The sequence below is a fragment of the Rhinolophus hipposideros genome, assembly GCF_964194185.1.
Source record: "Rhinolophus hipposideros genome assembly, chromosome: 11".
Classification (NCBI taxonomy): domain Eukaryota; kingdom Metazoa; phylum Chordata; class Mammalia; order Chiroptera; family Rhinolophidae; genus Rhinolophus; species Rhinolophus hipposideros.
The window spans coordinates 49965959-49984886 of NC_138057.1; the positions used below are offsets into that span (position 1 = coordinate 49965959).

At 37.5% G+C, this 18928-nt stretch overlaps 1 protein-coding gene across 1 annotated transcript in view; it reads right to left on the minus strand.

The window, feature by feature from the left end:
- The window catches only part of NDUFB6 (NADH:ubiquinone oxidoreductase subunit B6), a 29696-nt gene that overhangs the window by 4217 nt on the left and 6551 nt on the right, over positions 1–18928 (minus strand). Inside the window, exons 3-4 of the mRNA XM_081065412.1 lie at positions 7619–8010; positions 5661–5753 (exon numbers count right to left, since the gene is read on the minus strand). Coding sequence (XP_080921538.1) covers positions 5661–5753; positions 7619–7798 — 273 coding nt within the window. The 5' untranslated portion in view covers positions 7799–8010. The remainder of the gene's footprint in view (positions 1–5660; positions 5754–7618; positions 8011–18928) is intronic.

Here is an 18928-nt window from a genome sequence, read left to right on the forward strand (position 1 = left end):
CCCTATCTCAGCACATGACTCTTTCATTCTTCCAATTAAGGTCAAAAACTTAGACTGCTAAGCAGATCCTGTTGGTTTTACCTTGAGTTTATTATCCTGAATCTGCTTCTCACTACTTCTAGTACTACTACTGTTTCCCTGAAAATAAGACCTAGCCGGACCATCAGCTCTAATGCGTCTTTTGGAGCAAAAATTAACATAAGAGCAGGTCTATATAATTATAAGATAATATAGTATAGTATAATATAATATAAATATAATTAATATAACAATACCAGGTCTTAATTAATTTTTGCTCCAAAAGACGCATTAGAGCTGATGGTCCGGCTAGGTCTTATTTTCGGGGAAACAGGGTGCTACCCTTTGTCTAAATCTCTATTATTTTTCACCTACTAGTCTCCCAGCTTCCACTCATACCCTCCTACAATCTATTCTGTAGGCAGAGTAGAGTGATTCTTTTAGATGTATCACTCCTCTGCTCACAGTTTCTTATTTCTTAGAGAAAAAGCCAAAGTCCTTGCTGTGATCTCTAAGACCTTGTATAATCTGGCCCTTGGCTACCTCTTTGAGTGCCTACCTCTCTCTGTCCTCCATACTATAGAAGAACCAGAGATGTTTTAAGACTTACTGTGAATACGGTGGCTCCTTTGCTATTAGTCCAATCAGTTGGGCCTGCTTGAGCGTCAGGGCCCTTATATTTGATTCCTCTACCTGAAACGCTCTTCTAGATATCTGCTTGATCCATGTCCCCTCTCATTAACGTTTCTCTTCAAATAGCACTTCCTCAGAGAGGCCTAATTAAAATAGCAGCCCCTGTCATTCTCTTGTCTTTTACCCTGTTTAGTTTTTCTTCTATAGACTTATCACCTCCATTATATACCTCTTTATTTATTGCCAGTCTCCAAGACTAGAATAAATATGAGGGCAGGGACTTAATCTGACTTGTTCACTGCTGTGTCCCAGTGTTTAGAACAGTGCCTTGCACAAAGGAGGAACTTAATAAATATTTGTTAAATAAATATACTTATTAAGAACATACATCTGCAGGAAATACCAAACCAAAAAATCTAGATTACTGGCAGGATGTAAAACTTGGAGAAATTGGTGCCAAAAGCAGGTGAGAAATGCAGAATACAGTGTGAGCACATTAAAATGTGCGTAAAAACACTTTATATAATACAATGTGAAGACATTAAAATGTCTCTTAAGAACTGTGGCTAGAGGCAAGAAGACATGGAAATGTCATCACAGAATTGTAAAATTCAAGTAGGCAGTAAAGGAGTTAGCTGAAGTAAACGGGCTCCAAAGGTTATTGATGCAGTCCTACTCAAATCAAGAGAGTAAATAAGGTAAGAAGAGAGAGGTCTTGGGACCTCTACTGACATAAAACCTTTAACTAAAGATGTCCATGTCTGGCTCAGGAAAAATCACCTGGAAGTATGAATCCCTCAGATAAGCAACCATATTAATGTCATGAATTGTAGACCCCGTAACTGCAGCTTGTTAAATTTGCTTCTCTTATAAATGTCTTTTATAGAAACATTTAGTTAAATACAGATGACAAAGTCAATTAAACCCAGAGTATAAACAGGTGAATGTCGAATTTAATAAGTTCTGAAATCACTGGGACAATCCATATATTCTCTTAGAGTATTTATAATATTTATGATAATCTGGCTATTAGAGGTTTTAAAATATTAGTTTCAGGATTCTAGTTAAAGTGCATAATTGATTTAGACTTGTGATTTTAAGTTTAAAATGATTTTGCTTCTTGGGGTCATTAATTTGCCCTATAAAATACTTAAAATTGATATGTAAAATTTATAAATGCAGTTTAAAATACTTAAGAGAATTTGATTATGTTTATACGTGGAATTGTTTTAGGAGAGTTCAACTTGAATTAATCCAAAACTTATAAGAACAAAGAAAGGAGACTTCGCATTTTACTAGATGTGTAAGTAGTTTTAACAGAATTTTAAAAATGGATTTAAAGAATTAGAAAAAAAGGTTTTTAAATTTGAAACTAACACACTGAATATTAATTTATATTCCAGATAACTGAACAGTTCTTTCTGCACATGAAAACCACTCTTGGATGTTAAAAAACTGACAGAAAGTAATATTTTCTTTTCTAGGATCTTGCATGTTAAGATAGTGAAAAAATCAGACCTATAAAGTGGCCTGTGGACTTGCAGGTAAACATAAATATGAAACCTTGTTTAAGCCCAAAGGCAATAGAAATATAAACTAAACCTACCCTTAGACATATAAATTGTTAGCCCTCTTTAATGGCTGCAGAAATATTTTCTGTTGGTCGGTGTATATATATATACATATATATATATATATATATACATATATATATATATATATATATATATGTATATTAATGAAAACACTAAACTCCAACTCTAATTCCTACTAGCCTCTACTAATCTCATATTTCTAACACATAAGACAGGCCATGTCCATTTGGACATCCCCAGAAACGGATGCAGGGACATACACTCCTAAACACATTTACTTCCTCCCCATGACCTGAAAGCCGCCTTTTCAAAACCCTACTTATAACTTCCAAGGCTAGAAATTTTAGAGCCATAAATGACTCTGAACTTTGGTTTCCTCCCCAACTTAACTTGAGCTATTTCTTCTTTAAAAGGTGTCTTATATATTTTTCTGTACTAATACAGGAAGAGGACCTACTACCCGTTCCATACTTGTAGATCAAGGGATATAATCTGCTTAGTGAAGAGAACAAAGATGATGTCAGCAATCAGATTTTAAACAGACCACATAATCAACATAGAACAATACATATTAGAGGGAATTTTCTGAGAACCCCAGTTTGTTTCATTCTCTTTTCAACAGGCTAACAGAAAGCAAACCTCAACTGGATTATCCATAATTTGTTAGGCAGTCCTTAATTTTTGTTTTTATCTTGAAATAATTTTAAACTTATAGAAAGTTGTAAGAATTGTAAAAACAATTTATTGGTTTTACTGAATCACTTCATAATAAATTGCTGACTGGTTTATTACTTTAGCATATATTACCTACAAATAATGATGATATTCATAAAATAACATACAGCCATCAAAATCATGCAATTAACATTGATACATTCCTAACTTCTACCTAAAGAACCCATTCAAATTTTACCAACTGTTTCCATAATTTGTTTAAAATTCTCAGAAAATCCCCTTACGTGACTTGTTCTCCATTGCATATGCTCTTTAAAATTCTGACTGTCAATACCATCTTTGTTCTTTTGACTAAGCAGATTAAGCCTATTAATCAAGAACTGCATTTAGTTGACATACCTCTTTAGTTTTCTTCAACCTGGAATCTTTAATCTTTAAGTTTCATGATCTTGACACTTTTGAAGATAAGCCAATTATTATGCAGAAAACTCCCTCAGTTTGGGTTTGTCTTATGTTTCCTCATGATTAGATTCAGATTATGCATTTTTGGCAGAAATATCTCAAAATTGATGCTGTTTTCTTTTTATTGCATTTTATCAAGCAATACACAATTTCAGTTTGTCCCATTATTGGGAATGTTAATTTAAATTTCTTGATTAAGCTGGTGCTTGCCAGGGTTCTGTACCACAAAATTACCTTTTTTTCCTTTGTAACAAATAAGTATATTGAAGATACGTATTTTGGAATTAATCTTAGCATCTTTTGATGTTCCTTGGCTAAATAAAATATTACTATGATTCTCACATGATGACTTTTCTATTAGGTGGTGCAAAAGTAATTGTGGTTTCTGCAATTACTATTTTAACCTGTTGAACCGCAATTACTTTTGCACCAATCTAATATTATTCCTTGTCCATTTATTATGTAGCAATCTATTGTATAATACAAAAGAGCTTTCTCTTTTACCCATTTATTAATTCATTTAATTATTTATATGAGTATGGACTCATAGATTTACATTTTATTTATTCAGTCATCTATCATCTACTATTATCATTATTTATTTTGATGCTCAAATTGTCCCAATGGCAGTCCTTTCTGACTATGTCCTTTTGATATATCTCCATCATTCTTTAAATAATTCCTTACTTTCTGGCACAAGCTCATCTTGTATTTTCCCTGCCCCAGCGCTGGAATGGGCCATTTCTCCAAAGAGCTCTGGATCCTGTCCATGGAGAATTTTTAGAAAATAAGACCAGGCTGCTAGATGTACTAATTACCACAAGGTAGCACTGCCTCCAGATGCTGTCAGTACAGAGCTAGAAAATATCCACACTTACATCTGTATTTATTTCTATACCTATCAATACACATTAAAAAACATGAGTTCACATCAATACTTCCAATTCCACTCCTGTAACACAGGATTTTCTCCCATGTGTAACAGACAGAACTTTTCCAACTATGAGAATCCTGGGTCCCATTATCATCAATATATGCACTTATTTGATCAATCTTCCTGTAAACAACCAATCTCCTGTCACCACCACAACACTCCAGTATAAATAACCTCGTTAACTTATTCAGGTTCTAACATCTTATTCTGCATTGCCATCTCCATCGTTGCCCCAAACCACCCTTCTGTTTTTCCCCAAAAATAAGACCTAGCCAGACAATCAGCTCTAATGCATCTTTTAGAGCAAAAATTAATATAATACCCGGTATTATATTATATTAATTATATTATATTATATTAATTGTGATGATGTGAGTGCTGTGCTGTGCTGTGCTGTGCTGTGCTTACCTGGTGTTATAGTAAAATAACACCGGGTCTTATATTAATTTTTGCTCCAAAAGATGCATTAGAGCTGATTGTCCAGCTAGGTCTTATTTTCAGGGAAATACGATTCCAGATGTCCTCGTCCCCTTGCTTAAGTTTCAATATCCTACATACACTAGGTTGTTGCTGGTTACTCTCCAAGCAGGTGTACTAACTCCCCCACTCCCCACCCACCTAGCAACCCATTTCAGGCTCTAACACTCCTCAGAGGGTACAAGAATGCCCTTCTACTCTGGGTTACAATACTCCATGCTAGGCAGCCACCACTACTCTACTCTCCCTTCCATGCCACTCCCCAAAATGCACTCCTTCCTAACCCTGATGGGGAGCCTGTACCCTAAACTAGGCTATCCTTAGCCTTTAAAAGATGGCAAGTGGCTCAGTTCAATCACCACATGGAAGATCTTTCAGTGAAAAAGTTCAAGCCTTTGAACATCCTAGATTCTTAAGAAAAAAGTTGTGAAAAATCATATAAAATGAAGAAAAGGGAAATGGGGTGATGACAAAGATAACCTTTGTTTATCTTGAATTTCATCTTATACCACATCTATGCTCAAAAAAAGCAGCAGAAATTCTTTTCTCTCTTCTTACTCATGACCCTGAGTTTATACTAATATTATTATGTTAACCACATTCTGATCATTTAAGTACTGTTTCTATGAGGAGTGCATTTCAAGTTGTAAGCAACTAATATATAAAGATTTCCTTTTTGAAAAACCATACATTATTTAAGTTTCATCAAACCTTTTACCTAAAAGCATTCAAAGTAGTTCAAAATTAGTTATAAGTGGCGGATTATTTCCACTAAGTAAAGCAAGGTAGGGCATACCCACATAAGAAATAGTTTTGTACAATACTGAAAATAAATTCTGAAAAACACATATTTAAAACATACTTACATTCACATGATACTTGAGATAATAATGAATAATCCAGGCAGGTATAAGTACATGAGTGAAAGCAAAGATAGTGTGTCGGTATGTCTTATAGATCTGGGGGGAGAAAAAACAATACACAAAATAAACAGATACCTCATCTTTTACATTTGTGGCAGAAAAAAAAATCTCAATGATAAAACAATGTCATGATTACATTAAAAGCTCTAAATGCTACATAATTCTTGATAGTCTGTAGCTAACCTGACCCATTCAAATATTTTTATAGGGCCTGCTATAGAGTTGAGGGCAAATGACGCTTAAGACACGTAGCATTTTGCAAAACTATAGTAAGTTTAAAAGAAATGGATATTTCTTTTAAAACGTATTTCTAAAAATATCCTTATATTTTTGTTCAAGATAAAACATGGCATGGAAGAATTTTTACTGATTTAACCAGAGTAATCAAACCTATGGAATTTTTCAGGTAGTCATCTCCCTAATTTATCAATTTCAGATACAACCGCCACCACTTGCATCATTCTAGGTGTAAGGCAGAAAACCTGGGCACACTGATGCTGGAAAGAGTGTTTTACATACTGGAATAGGGGTGTTCCAAGCTCACGTTGAGATTCTTTTGAACTACTTTAAAAGAGAAAGGCAAAAGAGAACTAAAAAATAGAACTTCCCCACGGCAGCTGATTTGACTGAAACACACCTACCCTTTCAGGGAAAGGACTCTAAGTGTTATAATAGATATGATTATAGAAGTAAAAATTAACTCAAAGTAAGGAAAGACAGATTTTAAATGATTATTTATATCACTAGCTGATGGGTAGGATGTCTACTTTCACCCAGTGGCTGCCAGAATCAAGAAGTAATGTCAGGGAAACAAAGGGTGGGAGAAGGCTTAAATTAGAGTTTAATTTTACCATTGTAAATATCTCATACCACCTTCTCGGAAAAATTTGCACCAGACGTTGGAGCACAGTAAAAAAGTAGATACACATGGATTTCAATGTGAACTCCTTCGATTCCTAGCTCTGTCACCATAGATAAATCACTGAATTTTTGTAGGCCCCCGTTTCCATTCATTTAAAATGAGAATCAGGAATAGTTTGCTACCTTATAAGAGTAAAGAATTAAAGTAACATGTAAAACCCTCAGCAAAGTGCCACACGCAAAGTAAGCACCCAAGTGTTAGTAGTACTACCATTATCGGCCAATGTCATAGCTAATTGAAAGCAACTCGTAGTGTTCATCAGCCATATTGACGTGATCTAATCAAGGCCTCAAGAAAATGTGCAGAGACCCTGAAAATAAAGACAGCTCTTGAACGAGTGATTTTCCGCCAAGTCCAGGAATGGCATTTTTTAATGAAAAAGTGTGTTAAAAGTGGATAGTGGCAGTTTGGAAAGGTGGCTCCTGAACATGACTCATGGAGCACCAACAGGACCCGTCTTTTGTGGTGATGGCCCGGAGGCTGCACTACCAGCTAGAGGCTCCTGGTGCCTTCTGGTGGTTGGATGTAGTGTTAGTTGGTCGCTTAACCTCAACCTTAAAAAAAACCAGACAAATGTTCTCAAATACTAAAATCGTAGAATTTTAACGAGTGAGTCCTCGGCTATCATTCTCAGGGAAGCTTTCTAGTCCAAAGAGAAGCAAACGTGCAGCGTCCTGTAGAACCCCAACAGATCCGCCTCCCTCTCGTCACATTTGGCAGCAAGGGGCATGCCTTTCGAAGCCGTGCGCACTCCTGGACTCCTAGCCCCCAGCCCAGGACTGTTAGGACCAGGCAGCACCCCCGCGAAACCGAAGTCTCGCCTGAACCTGCTTCTCCCTCGGGAACGACCAGGACTGGCGGGCGGTGTCAGCGCGCACACCAAGGCGACGTACGCCAGCCCTGGGTTTGGCGACAAGGAGTAGGCGTCCCAGGTCGTGGAGGGTTGTGTGTATGGGCGCGGGGAAGGCCTGTCTCTCACCATGTTCTTCCAGGGGGTCTGGTTCTGCAGAAATTTATTCCAGAAGCTCTCCATAGGCCACATCCTCTGCGGGGGCAGCACCGGCTCCCGGGGGCTCAGCTCCTGGTCCTTCAGCCATCGCCTTCTCAGTTCTCGAAGCTGCTGCAGCCGCAGCTTCTCGTCTGGCGTGTACCCCGTCATGTCGCCGCCGGTACCCAGGCAGAAAGAGACGGCGCGCCCCGGAACCAGGGCCTGATCCCTCCTGCGCGCTCCCTCTCGGCAAAGCGACCTTGCGAGGACGCCCGGGAGCGGCGCGCCGATATGATGTCACCCCGTCCGGCCTCGGCCGCGGCTCCAGGCTCGGCGTGTGGCTGAGCATGCGCAGAGCCCCAGATTAGCGGTTGGGGGCAGCGCTTTATTTGTGGGAAAGAGGAGAAGAGGCGATAAGAAAGAAGTCTGAGAAGTGAGGGGACTAGCGGTGCTGATAGGGAAGAACTGGTGTGCTGGGAGCTGGAAGGTTGCGAATGTATGATTCATGGAATGCGGTGTCCCAATGCAAAGTTCTTCACTTTCCTTTCTCACCTTGAATTACTCTTCCCCTGACCTAGAGAGTCTGAAGTCTTACGTCCAAGTTTAAATCCCAGCCATGAGGGTGACTGGTAAAGTGACCTTGACCAGCTATATCAGTATGTTCCTTCATTCGTATGTACTTCGGAAGTAAAAAGAGTAGGTTAGGAGAATTAGATGCATACACGTGTTGACCTGCAATCCCATTTCTAGGACACCATCCTAAAGATACAGTAAAAACATAAAAGGAATGTGCACGGCTATTCACTGCAGCACTATTTGTAATAAAATACTGGAAATTACCCCAAAATCCCTCAATAGAGGACTGGTTGAATAAATTTATGGTACAATAACACAGTGAAGTGCTCTATATGCAATTGTGGATTATCTTTACATCGTTAAATGAATACAACTAAGGAGAGACAAGTGTATATAGTATGTTACCTTTTATTCAAAAAAGGGAGCGTGGCAGTAATACTAAATATATATACATGTTTGCTTCAATTTTAAAAATAATGGAAAGGAAAACTTGATTTCTTTTTTTAAATGTTACCTATGGGGAGGAAGGGAATAGAAGAGAAGGGATAGAAGCTAAACTTCTCTGAATATATCTTATTTAATAGATTTGACTCTAGAAACGTGAACATTTCATATCATAAAATTAAATTTACAAAAAAAGCAGCCTCTAAATATCAAAAGTAAAAACACATGGTTCTAACTGATCTGCTTGGTGGTATAATTTCAAAAACACACACCATATCAAGTAACTTTAAACTATCAAATTACTGTACATCTATAGAGAGATACACCTCAAAGAAAAAAGAACTACAAAAAAAAAATCTTAAGCTGTTTTAAGTCATCGTATACCAATACGATGGTAACGATGGTAGTGAGGGTAATGGTGATATTGTTAATCTGACATGAAAAATAAATGCTTATGCTGGGATTTTTGTAATGGGAGAAAGGAGATACAAATGTAAATTGTATGAGTTTAAGTAAAAACTCTGCAGTCCTGAATTTGAATTGAAAGAATCATCAACTCATGAAGTATTTTATCTTTAAATATATATACAAAATTTTATCTTAGCTCTGCACTAAAAACAATGGCCTAAAAAACTGGGCAACCTAGTAATCACAAACTTCTCTAGCTCATAGATTGTGATCTCTAAATACCATTTTCCATTAAAAGGAACTAGGACTCCTTGGAGTGGCAGTTCTCAAACATATTGCTTCCCAAACTTATTTCAACTCTTAAAAATTGTTGAGGCCCCCAAAGAGCTTTTGTTTGTGTGGGTTATATGTATTGAATTTAGAACTGCCTTAGAAATGAAAACATTTTAAAATAACAAATATTTAAATATTTAAAATAACAAAATTAATAAAAATTGTTTAGTGAGAAGAATGCCATTGTTTTACATTTTTGTAAATTTCTTTAATGCGTGGCTTAATAAATGACAGCAGAATTTCTATAACCACTTCCGCATTCAATCATATCACAGATCATGAGCCTTTGGGAAACTTAATACATATTTGTGAGAGAATGAGATTTAAAAAGGGCAAATAGCATGTTAGTATTATTGTGAAAATAAATTTGACCTAATAGATTCTGTGAAAAGATCACAGGTATTCCGTGGGTTCCCTAGAGCATACTTTGAGAACCATTGCCTTAGAGAAATAGCTAATTCCAGGTCCCAGGTAGGAAATGTAAAAGAAACCTGGAACATCTTGTCTTAGCAAACAGCAGCGACGTTTTTAAACACTATTAGAGTCACGTCAAAAGGATTCCAGAACCAACTTGAATAGACTTCAACTGGTCAAAGATGGTATAATTTGAGCATCGGTGCGTATAATGACATTAGTGGATTGAAAAATATCAAATACATTCCCCTACATAAGTTCATAATGATTTTTTAAAACTCATTGCTCACTTTTGAATGGGTAGGGAACCAACTCTGCATTTGAAAAACTGGTAGAGGAAAAATTAAGCATTTTTCTGACCTCTATGTACAAATTGCATCTTAGAGTAACAAAAGAGTTGATGAGGGGAAACATTCAAATAACCATAAAGACCTAATAAAAGAAAGAAGGGACGGCAGAGTTAGAATATCCCTATTTTACAACTATTACATGAATGAATCAATGCAGTGATCATCAATAGCGGCTGACGGACACCTCAAAAGGAGAGCAACTGTGCCTCTCGTTGGAAGTCTGCCTCACTGCCTGCGACGTAGCCTTGCGGAACAAAAAATTGAACATGAATCTGATCAAGTTTCTAGGTCTAACTACTCATTTAATTGAAATACAAGAGACAGAGGAACTCCTATGTAACACCAATGTGACACATTCATAAAAATCCAGATTGCAGAAACTGCAGAGAAGCAACTCTGTTTCTTTTCCTTTTCCGTTTTTTAAATTTTATTGGGGAATATTGGGGAACAGTGTGTTTCTCCAGGGCCCATCAGCTCCAAGTTGTCCTTCAATTTGGTTGTGGAGGGCGCAGCTCAGCTCTAAGTCTAGTTGCCAGTTTCAATCTTAGTTGCAGGGGGCACAGCCCACCATCCCATGAGGGAATTGAAACTGCAACCTTGTTGTTGAGAGGTTGCACTCTAACCAACTGAGCCATCTGACCGCCCCGCAACTCTGTTTCTTAAACAAAAATACGTCAAGGGGAAAAAAAGACAAAGAACCCATAAATCAAAAGAAACGATAACAATAATAAAATACAAAAATCCTGATTAAAAAATGAAGAGATTCATTTTTTTAGAACTTAAAAAATGACCTTAACAGAAACTTCATAAAAGACCTTAACAGACACTTCATAAAAGAAGACATACAGATGGTAAGTAAGCATATGAAAAGATGCTCCACATCGTATGTTCATCAGGGAAATGCAAATTGAAACAATGAGACACCACTACACACCAACTAACATGGCCAAAATCTGGAACACTGACAACACCAAATGCTGACCAGGATATGGAGCAATAGGAGTTCTCATATATTGCGGGTGTGAATGACTTAAAATGGTACAATTTGGAAGACTGTTTAGCAGTTTCTTATAAAACTAAACGTTCTCTTACCATACAGTCCAGCCATTTTGTTCTTTGATATTTACCCAAAGGAGTTGGAAACTTATGTCCACACAAAAACCTGCATATGGATGTTTATAGCAACTTTATGTATAACTGCCAAAACTTGGAAGCAATCAAGATGTCCTTCAGTAGGTGAGTGAATAAATAAACTCTGTTACATCCAGACGGTGGACGGTGGAATATTATTCAATGCCAAAAAGAAATGAACTATCAAGCCACGAAAAGGCATGGAGGAATTTTAAATGCATATTACTAAGTGAAATAAACCAATCTGAGAAGGCTACATACTGTATGAGTCCAACTATATGACATTCTGGAAAAGGCAAAACTATGGAGACAATAAAAAGATCAGTGATTTCCAGGGCTAGTGGAGGTGGGGAGATAAATGGGCAGAGCACAGAGAATTTTGGGGGCAGTGAAAAATATACTGTAGGATATTGTAATGATGGAATATGTTATTTTACATTTGTCTAAACCCATTGAATGTGCAACACTAAGAATGAACCCTTAGGTAAACTATGGACTTTGGTTAATTATGATGTATCAGTGTAGGTTCATCATTGCTTTAAAAAAAATTCTGGTGAGTGCTGTCAATAATGGGGCAGGCTATGCATGTATGAGAGAAGGAGTATATAGAAAACTTTACTTTCCTCTCAATTTTATTGTATACCTCAAACTGCTCTTTTAAAAAGTCTTTTTAAAAAAGAGAGACAATGAGGGAAATTTCAACACTACCTCGATCTTTTATGATATTAAGGAATGACTGTTAATTTTTGTATGTGATGATGTTGTGGTTATACTTTTAAAGGGGAAATCTATCTTTTGGAAATACCTCCTGAATTATTTATGACTGAAAGAATATGATGTCTGGAATTTACTTAGTAACTGGAGAGGGAGGAATTGGTACGGCAGAATAGTAATGAGTTGGTAATTGTTGAAGCTTTGTGATAGGTAAATGGGGATTAATTATACTCCTCCTCTCATATACTATTTTGTATATGTTTGAAATGCTTCCAAATAAAACCTTTTTAAAGCTCTATGCCTTGAAGTAGTAAGTACACTGTGCCTTTAAGCTATTCTTAATCCTCATTCTGTTTTATAACAACGACATTTTGGATTGAAATTCTACAGGCTCCTTAGGCTAGCACTCTGAACTCTGTTATGAGATCCAAACAATTGGTACTCAAGTGAGAGTAAGTCCCTGAGTGCTTAATCATCCCAGAAAGGACTGTATTTAGATTCTCAATAAGGCATTTGATAACTCCAATAAATGTTTCCTTTGTCAGTAGAATTAAGGACATCTAGGAATTTCTTGAATATGGGGCCTTCTTTCAGACTTAAGAAAATCATTACTCTTTCTCCACCTCCCACCACCACATTTAAAAAGAAAATGAAAGAAATGATATGAATATTGTTTTGGAAAATGTACTCTTATACTACTGGCTACTGTCTACCATATATCCACTTATACCTACAGCTGTGAAACCCTTGAAGATAGGTTGAATAAAAGTAAAGCACAGTGGAGGAGTATATTCAGCTTAGCACCCCTGGGAAATGTGTACTCATAAAATCAGATGGTCTTGCAGCACCTGGAAAACTACTGGATCCCACAAGGGGGCGCTCAAGCTTGCTGAAAAATTAATGCAATTAAAATTGGGTTTTACAAAAGGTTTGTTTTAACCAGCCCACAAAACTTGGAAGGAGCACGGTTGACATGACTACAGCTGTCTTAATATTCTTCTGAGATTAATATAGCAGAACAAATTTACTTCTCAAGCATTTAGTAGTCCAAAGCAATGTCCATTTGCTCAAGCTTTACTTCTGGTTGGATCTATGCATTTTCAATGGCGAGTTATGCCAATCAGACACTCTAGAAAGAGTGATTGATTAAAATCACTAACTTTGTAACACAGAAGGCAACCTTGCCTCAAGTTCTCGACGAGACTTTCTAAATTTTGTGTTTTCGTTTCAACAATAATTTTAAAAAGTTTATGTGAGCGTATTGTAGATCATTTGGATAACCACTTTACTATAACCAAGTACCCAAATGTGCTTGGGAACCCGTGATATTATGGCACACTGTATGAATAAAGGTTTCACAGTCATTTATAGGTAGGGAAGTGGTAAATGGAACAACCTCATAGCACACAGCACTGCACAGCAAAGATTCCACCTTTGTATATATTGACTAGCAACAGTTCATTCAGTAAGTGAGGTAACGAATAGGCAAAATGAAAAAGTTTTCATTATGCCTTCATATTGTTAGAATATTTTGTTACTATTGCAATTCTTGAAAGATGCTATTAAGCAGATCAGCCCAATAAAACAATGAACTGGTAAAAATTAATGTAATTGATTAAAAGGAAAAATAAAAACAATGCTCAATTACTCAAGTAATGTTCCAGCATTTTCAAAATCAAGACAATAAACAACGAAGCAGAAAACACAAAATAAATCTTTCCACTATTGAAATTAACATCACTTTTTTTGCTTTGTTAAAACATATCCGCTGTTGAATTTTATTAGTGTTAGAGTTTTGTTTGTATTTAATCTGTAAATTAATTTCAGTTTTATAGTTGAAACAAAATATAAACAGTGAGATTATATGTAATTTTTGTTTGTGGATATTTAAGTAATGTTATAATGAAAATTATTTTACTCTAGGAATATGCAAGAATTTGTTTTCCCTCCTTGAGAAGGGATTATTACATTACTTAAATTTGAAAAACACTGTTGTAAACATCATACAGATTTATTTCTTTTCTATAAAATTATTAATGACCAGCAGGGAACAAACCAAAGAAAAAACAAAGTATATAGTCATAAGAACAGTTTCACTGCCTTTGGGGGACTAGAGTGACAACTAACTTTTTGTATGATACAATATTCTTAAATGTAAGAGATCATTCTTTAATTTCAACCTAGTAAATTACATTTCATTAATATATATATCTCACAAAGCATCACAGCAAAGTGTTTAAGCCACCGGGCAGGCCCTCTCCCTTTAATTTTAATTCATTTCCTTTGGATGAAAGAAATGGCTTTTGGAAGAAGGGAGGTGGAATCTGAATCATGCCAATTGATTATAACAAATTTACATAACAATTGATAAACTTCACATTCACTTCTTACTCAATAGATCTGACAGACTCAATAGAGTCTTAAAGTCCTTATTATTAGTAAAAAGGAAAAGTATTGTTTAAAAATTTTTAATTAACATTAAAAGCCTTCATCATTATGAAAACACAGCTGTCTTCTGTTTGTTTTTGAAATAACATTTTGTTTCTTTGCTGCTCATAAGTTATCTGGAATCTCCACACATGTGCGTTGGTGTATTTATGAGTTTCTGTAGTGACATGAGTGATGGGAACATTTGAATGGCTTCTTTGTTCTCTTTTCTGTACTTATGTATTTCATTAGCATGGTGATGTAGTGGTCATAATCTGGAAGAGTTATTATTATTCTCCTCACTTCTTTGTTTATACACACATACACACACAAACACACACACACACACACATACACACACACACACAGATTCTGCCTACTTCAGATAACACCATAACCACTGTCATCAATTTATTTACCTGGCAAATTTATTTTATTTTTAATTTTTATTTTTTCCCCCTTCTTCTGCCTCCTCCCCACCCCCACCCCCTCTGGTTCAAGCTGTTGTTTCTCAGTCTAGCTGTGTAGGACACAGCTCCCTGGACTCCCCCTTCACCACCACCTCCACTCACAGCAGCTCACAGCAGCTCTCGCTGGCTGCTGGCCACTCACGCTGGCCACCGGCCGCTCATGGCAGCACACAGTAGCCCACAGCAGCTCACCGCAGCTCACGCCAACCTCCAGCTGCTCACAGCAGCCTAGCTCTAGGGAGAGGTGTTGTTTACAATCTTAACTGTAGAGGGCACAACTCACTGGTCCATGTGGGGATCAAACTGGCAATGTCGGTGTTAGGAGCACGGCCCTCCTACCATCTGAGCCAAGGGGTGGGCCCACCTGGCAAATTTAAATTAAGAAAAAATATGTCTAGGGCAGGCCCAATGAAATGGAGAATTGAAACACAAAAATAGATAAAAAAATTTTTTTTAATATTTATTTTAGCCAGAATTATACCAGTGCTTGTTAGCATTGCTCAATTCATTAAATGTTACTCAAACTTTTTAGCTGCATCATTAGGGAAAGACTATTTCACTCATTAATTACACCAATATTCATTCAGTGAAAACAATGTGTATTTTGTGGATAAATCTTAATTATAGTACCTATTATCGGCATAAAAGTTTCCAGTTTGTAAAGTATTTTCATGTATATATTTTATTTAAGGCTCACAACAACCTTTTGAGTCTGAGCTTTTTGTTGACTGAGTGGTTTAGAGAAATTAAAGTCAGAGGAAATGGTCTACTTTGTTTCTTCCCAAGCTACTCACGATCAAATGAAGTACTTTTAACACCCTCCTCTTAAAAAGGGAAACGTGGCTTGTTTGTTTTAGTGGATCAACAATGAAAATGTTGTGGCATGGAATTAACCCCTGGTCATTCACAGAAGGTGAAAGCATTCACACAAGACTCTACAAAGTGGAATATCAAGAAAAAGTGTTATTAGGCTGGCCCGGTGGCTCAGGCGGTTGCAGCTCCGTGCTCCTCACACTGAAGGCTGCTTTTTCGATTCCCACATGGGCCAGTGGGCTCTCAACTACAAGGTTGCCAGTTCAATTCTTTGACTCCCACAAGGGTTGGTGGGCTGCGCCCCCTGCAACTAGTAACTGGCAACTGGACCTGGAGCTGAGCTGTGCCCTTCACAACTAGGATTGAAAGAAGAACACTTGACTTGGAAAAAGACCTGGAAGTACATACTGTTCCCCAATAAGATCCTGTTCCCCTTCCCCAATAAAAAAATCTTTGAAAAAAAAAGAAAAGAAAAAGTGTTATTAAAGTTAGGAAAAGAGAAATACTGGCAAACTGCTTCATCAGGGTAGGGCCTGATAGACAGCTGCACTTAACTTCAGGTTAGTTTTTTCTTATATAGGAATGGGGGAGTCAGTCAGGCAGTTTTGAGGGCTGACATCCTTCCTGGGGTTTGGTCTGTTTGAAGACCATGCTATCTCTGGACTCTGGACTCTAACTCGGTCATCATGGCCTGGGACTATGCATCACCAGTAAAAACTGCAAGAAGTTGTAAATTGGATTTTGGTATCCGGGCTCCTGAAGATTAAGAAATTGCTCTTTTCCAGCTTAAGATACTGTTAATTAACGTGTTATGGGTAGCCTTGAGAAAGGGAACAAACAGAGTTCTTCAATTAATCAGTGAAGGGAGAAACAAGGAGAAAACAGATGAATATCTGGATGGATCAAACTGCAAACAAACTAAGTCTAATTACAGGTAGCTAGATAGCGAGCTATGCGGTGAGTTAAACTGCAACCTAAGTCTAATTACATTATTGATTTACTGAATTTCACCCTTACAGAAAAGAAATCCCCCGCCAAGACATTTTCTACCGGTTTTGGACATAGTTGATGCAAGATCAGTGACTCCTCTTGGGTGGAAGGTTGAAGTTACAGGGTCACATTAGATCTCAAAGTATCATCTAAACAAGTGGGATGTATCCTTCAATAGCCCACTGCCTCAGCACACCTACTTCCATTAGATGGACATCACTGATCCATATTTCCCAAGGCTACTACATAAAAAACAGTGGCTTACTTTTTATTGTTTACTCACAAGAACTACTTGGAGAAGCAAGAGACTAATTACAATTGTTTTATATTATGCAGGGAGAAAAGATTTCAATATCAAACCCCAAAACATTCTTGTGGCCAAGTGTAAAGTTTTCTGTAATTTGCTTACTTCAAACAATATATCATAAAAATATTCCAAATATGCTCCATTTTCAGGTCTGTGTCTTACTTCTACTTTCAAGTTTGTGTTTTACCATGTGTAAATATGTGTGTGTGTGTGTACACACACACATATATATACACTCTTCTAGCAACTGTTTACTTATACTAATATATAATTTTCATTTATCAAATTTCTTCCAAGATCTCATACCACCAAATCTTTGTAATTGGTGAGTGCTTATAGCAAGGAACCATCCATGCATCCATTCATTCAGTAAACATTTTGCTTAGTGTTTTATACATGTCAGACACTGAACTATGCTGAGAATAAATTTATGAACAAGACTCAAGGAGCCTTACAATCTAATAAAGAAGACAGATATGTAGACAAATAAGTATACATAGTGGCTATGGTGGATATGTGAATGAAGTCTCCAGCCTTGGGGAAATAGACCTATCTCCTTTTCCTTCATCCATTTGTGCATTTATCATACATTAACCTTGAGTACCTACCAGATGGCAGTCCTTGTGCTAAGTGTCAGGGATACAGAGTGAAATGAGACATAGCCCCTGCCTCCAAGGAATCCACAGTTTAGTGTAGGAGCCTGGTCAGTAGCAGAGGCATGTGTCTGGTACCACAGCTGTACAAGGGAAGGGGTGACGAGCTACCTGCATGAGGCTTCAGGGAAGGCGCCCCAGCAGAGAAGGCAATAGCACTGGATCTAGAAGGATGAGACACTGCCATCGGGCAGATGAGGAGAGGAAGAAGCACACAGACTAGTATTTCTCATTATCTCTGCATGTTTAGAGACAGGAGCAGAGAATTCAGTCAGACCCTCTTTCAGCTTCAAGTGCCCATGTGTGTGCCATCGGGGGAAAGTGAATGATGGCAGGTACCAGAACAAATGATTGGGTAAGTCCAGCTTCTTTTTCAATTATATTCAATTGGCCTGGGAGCTCTGGCCTGTGGCTTCTCATCCAAATCCCAGCGATGGATTTTAGACTCTTAGTAACTTGCCTTCATCTTCTCTACAATGCTTAATTTCACTCTTTTCCTCTATCTCAGTCCTACATTATAAGACCAATCACCTTTCTACCCCTCGACAATATCTCCTTATTCACTCCTTTCACTTTGCTTTCTGTCCCCAGTCATGCTTGCCTCCTTCCTCTATGCCAGGTGACTGTTTAGCACAAGTCCCCCATCCTCTGCAAAACTGTGACCTCTGTGGCTCACTGATTTCTATTTCTTTTGTACGTTTAACGGACTCCTTGTGTGTTAAACCAGTGCCAAGTATTGCGTCCACAAATGGCTCAGATGAACAATTTTGCCAACATCCCACTCTGCCTAGTCTGAATATACCTGGAACATCTATTATACGGCAATGGGCACATACCATGTCTTGCAGGAGGACATCACGGAATAGAGTTAATTGAGAAGTTTAATTAGCATGAAACAATTAGTAAATACCTGCAGGCTAAAGCTGACAAGCCTTGTTCTCAAATATCCCATATTGTAACGCTTCACACCACATTTACCACGTCTCAGGCTGTGGGAAGCATCTCCATCCAAACTTCAATGTCTCCATCCACAGCCTGGCTTCCTGACCCCTCAGCTCAAACCCTGTTAGAAAGCACTCTGTGGTTCTACTTCCAGCTGTTTTGTTAGATGTTCTCAGAATTTATCAACCATGTGCTTACTTTGAAACCTGGAGAAAAGTGTCAGAATGCTCACAAATATCTCTGAAGGAAGTTTGGACCTTACTGCCCTTCTCTGACACCATCCTCTTTTCTGTCTTCCAGTTGTTTCTTCCCTCCTGTGTTAATCAGGG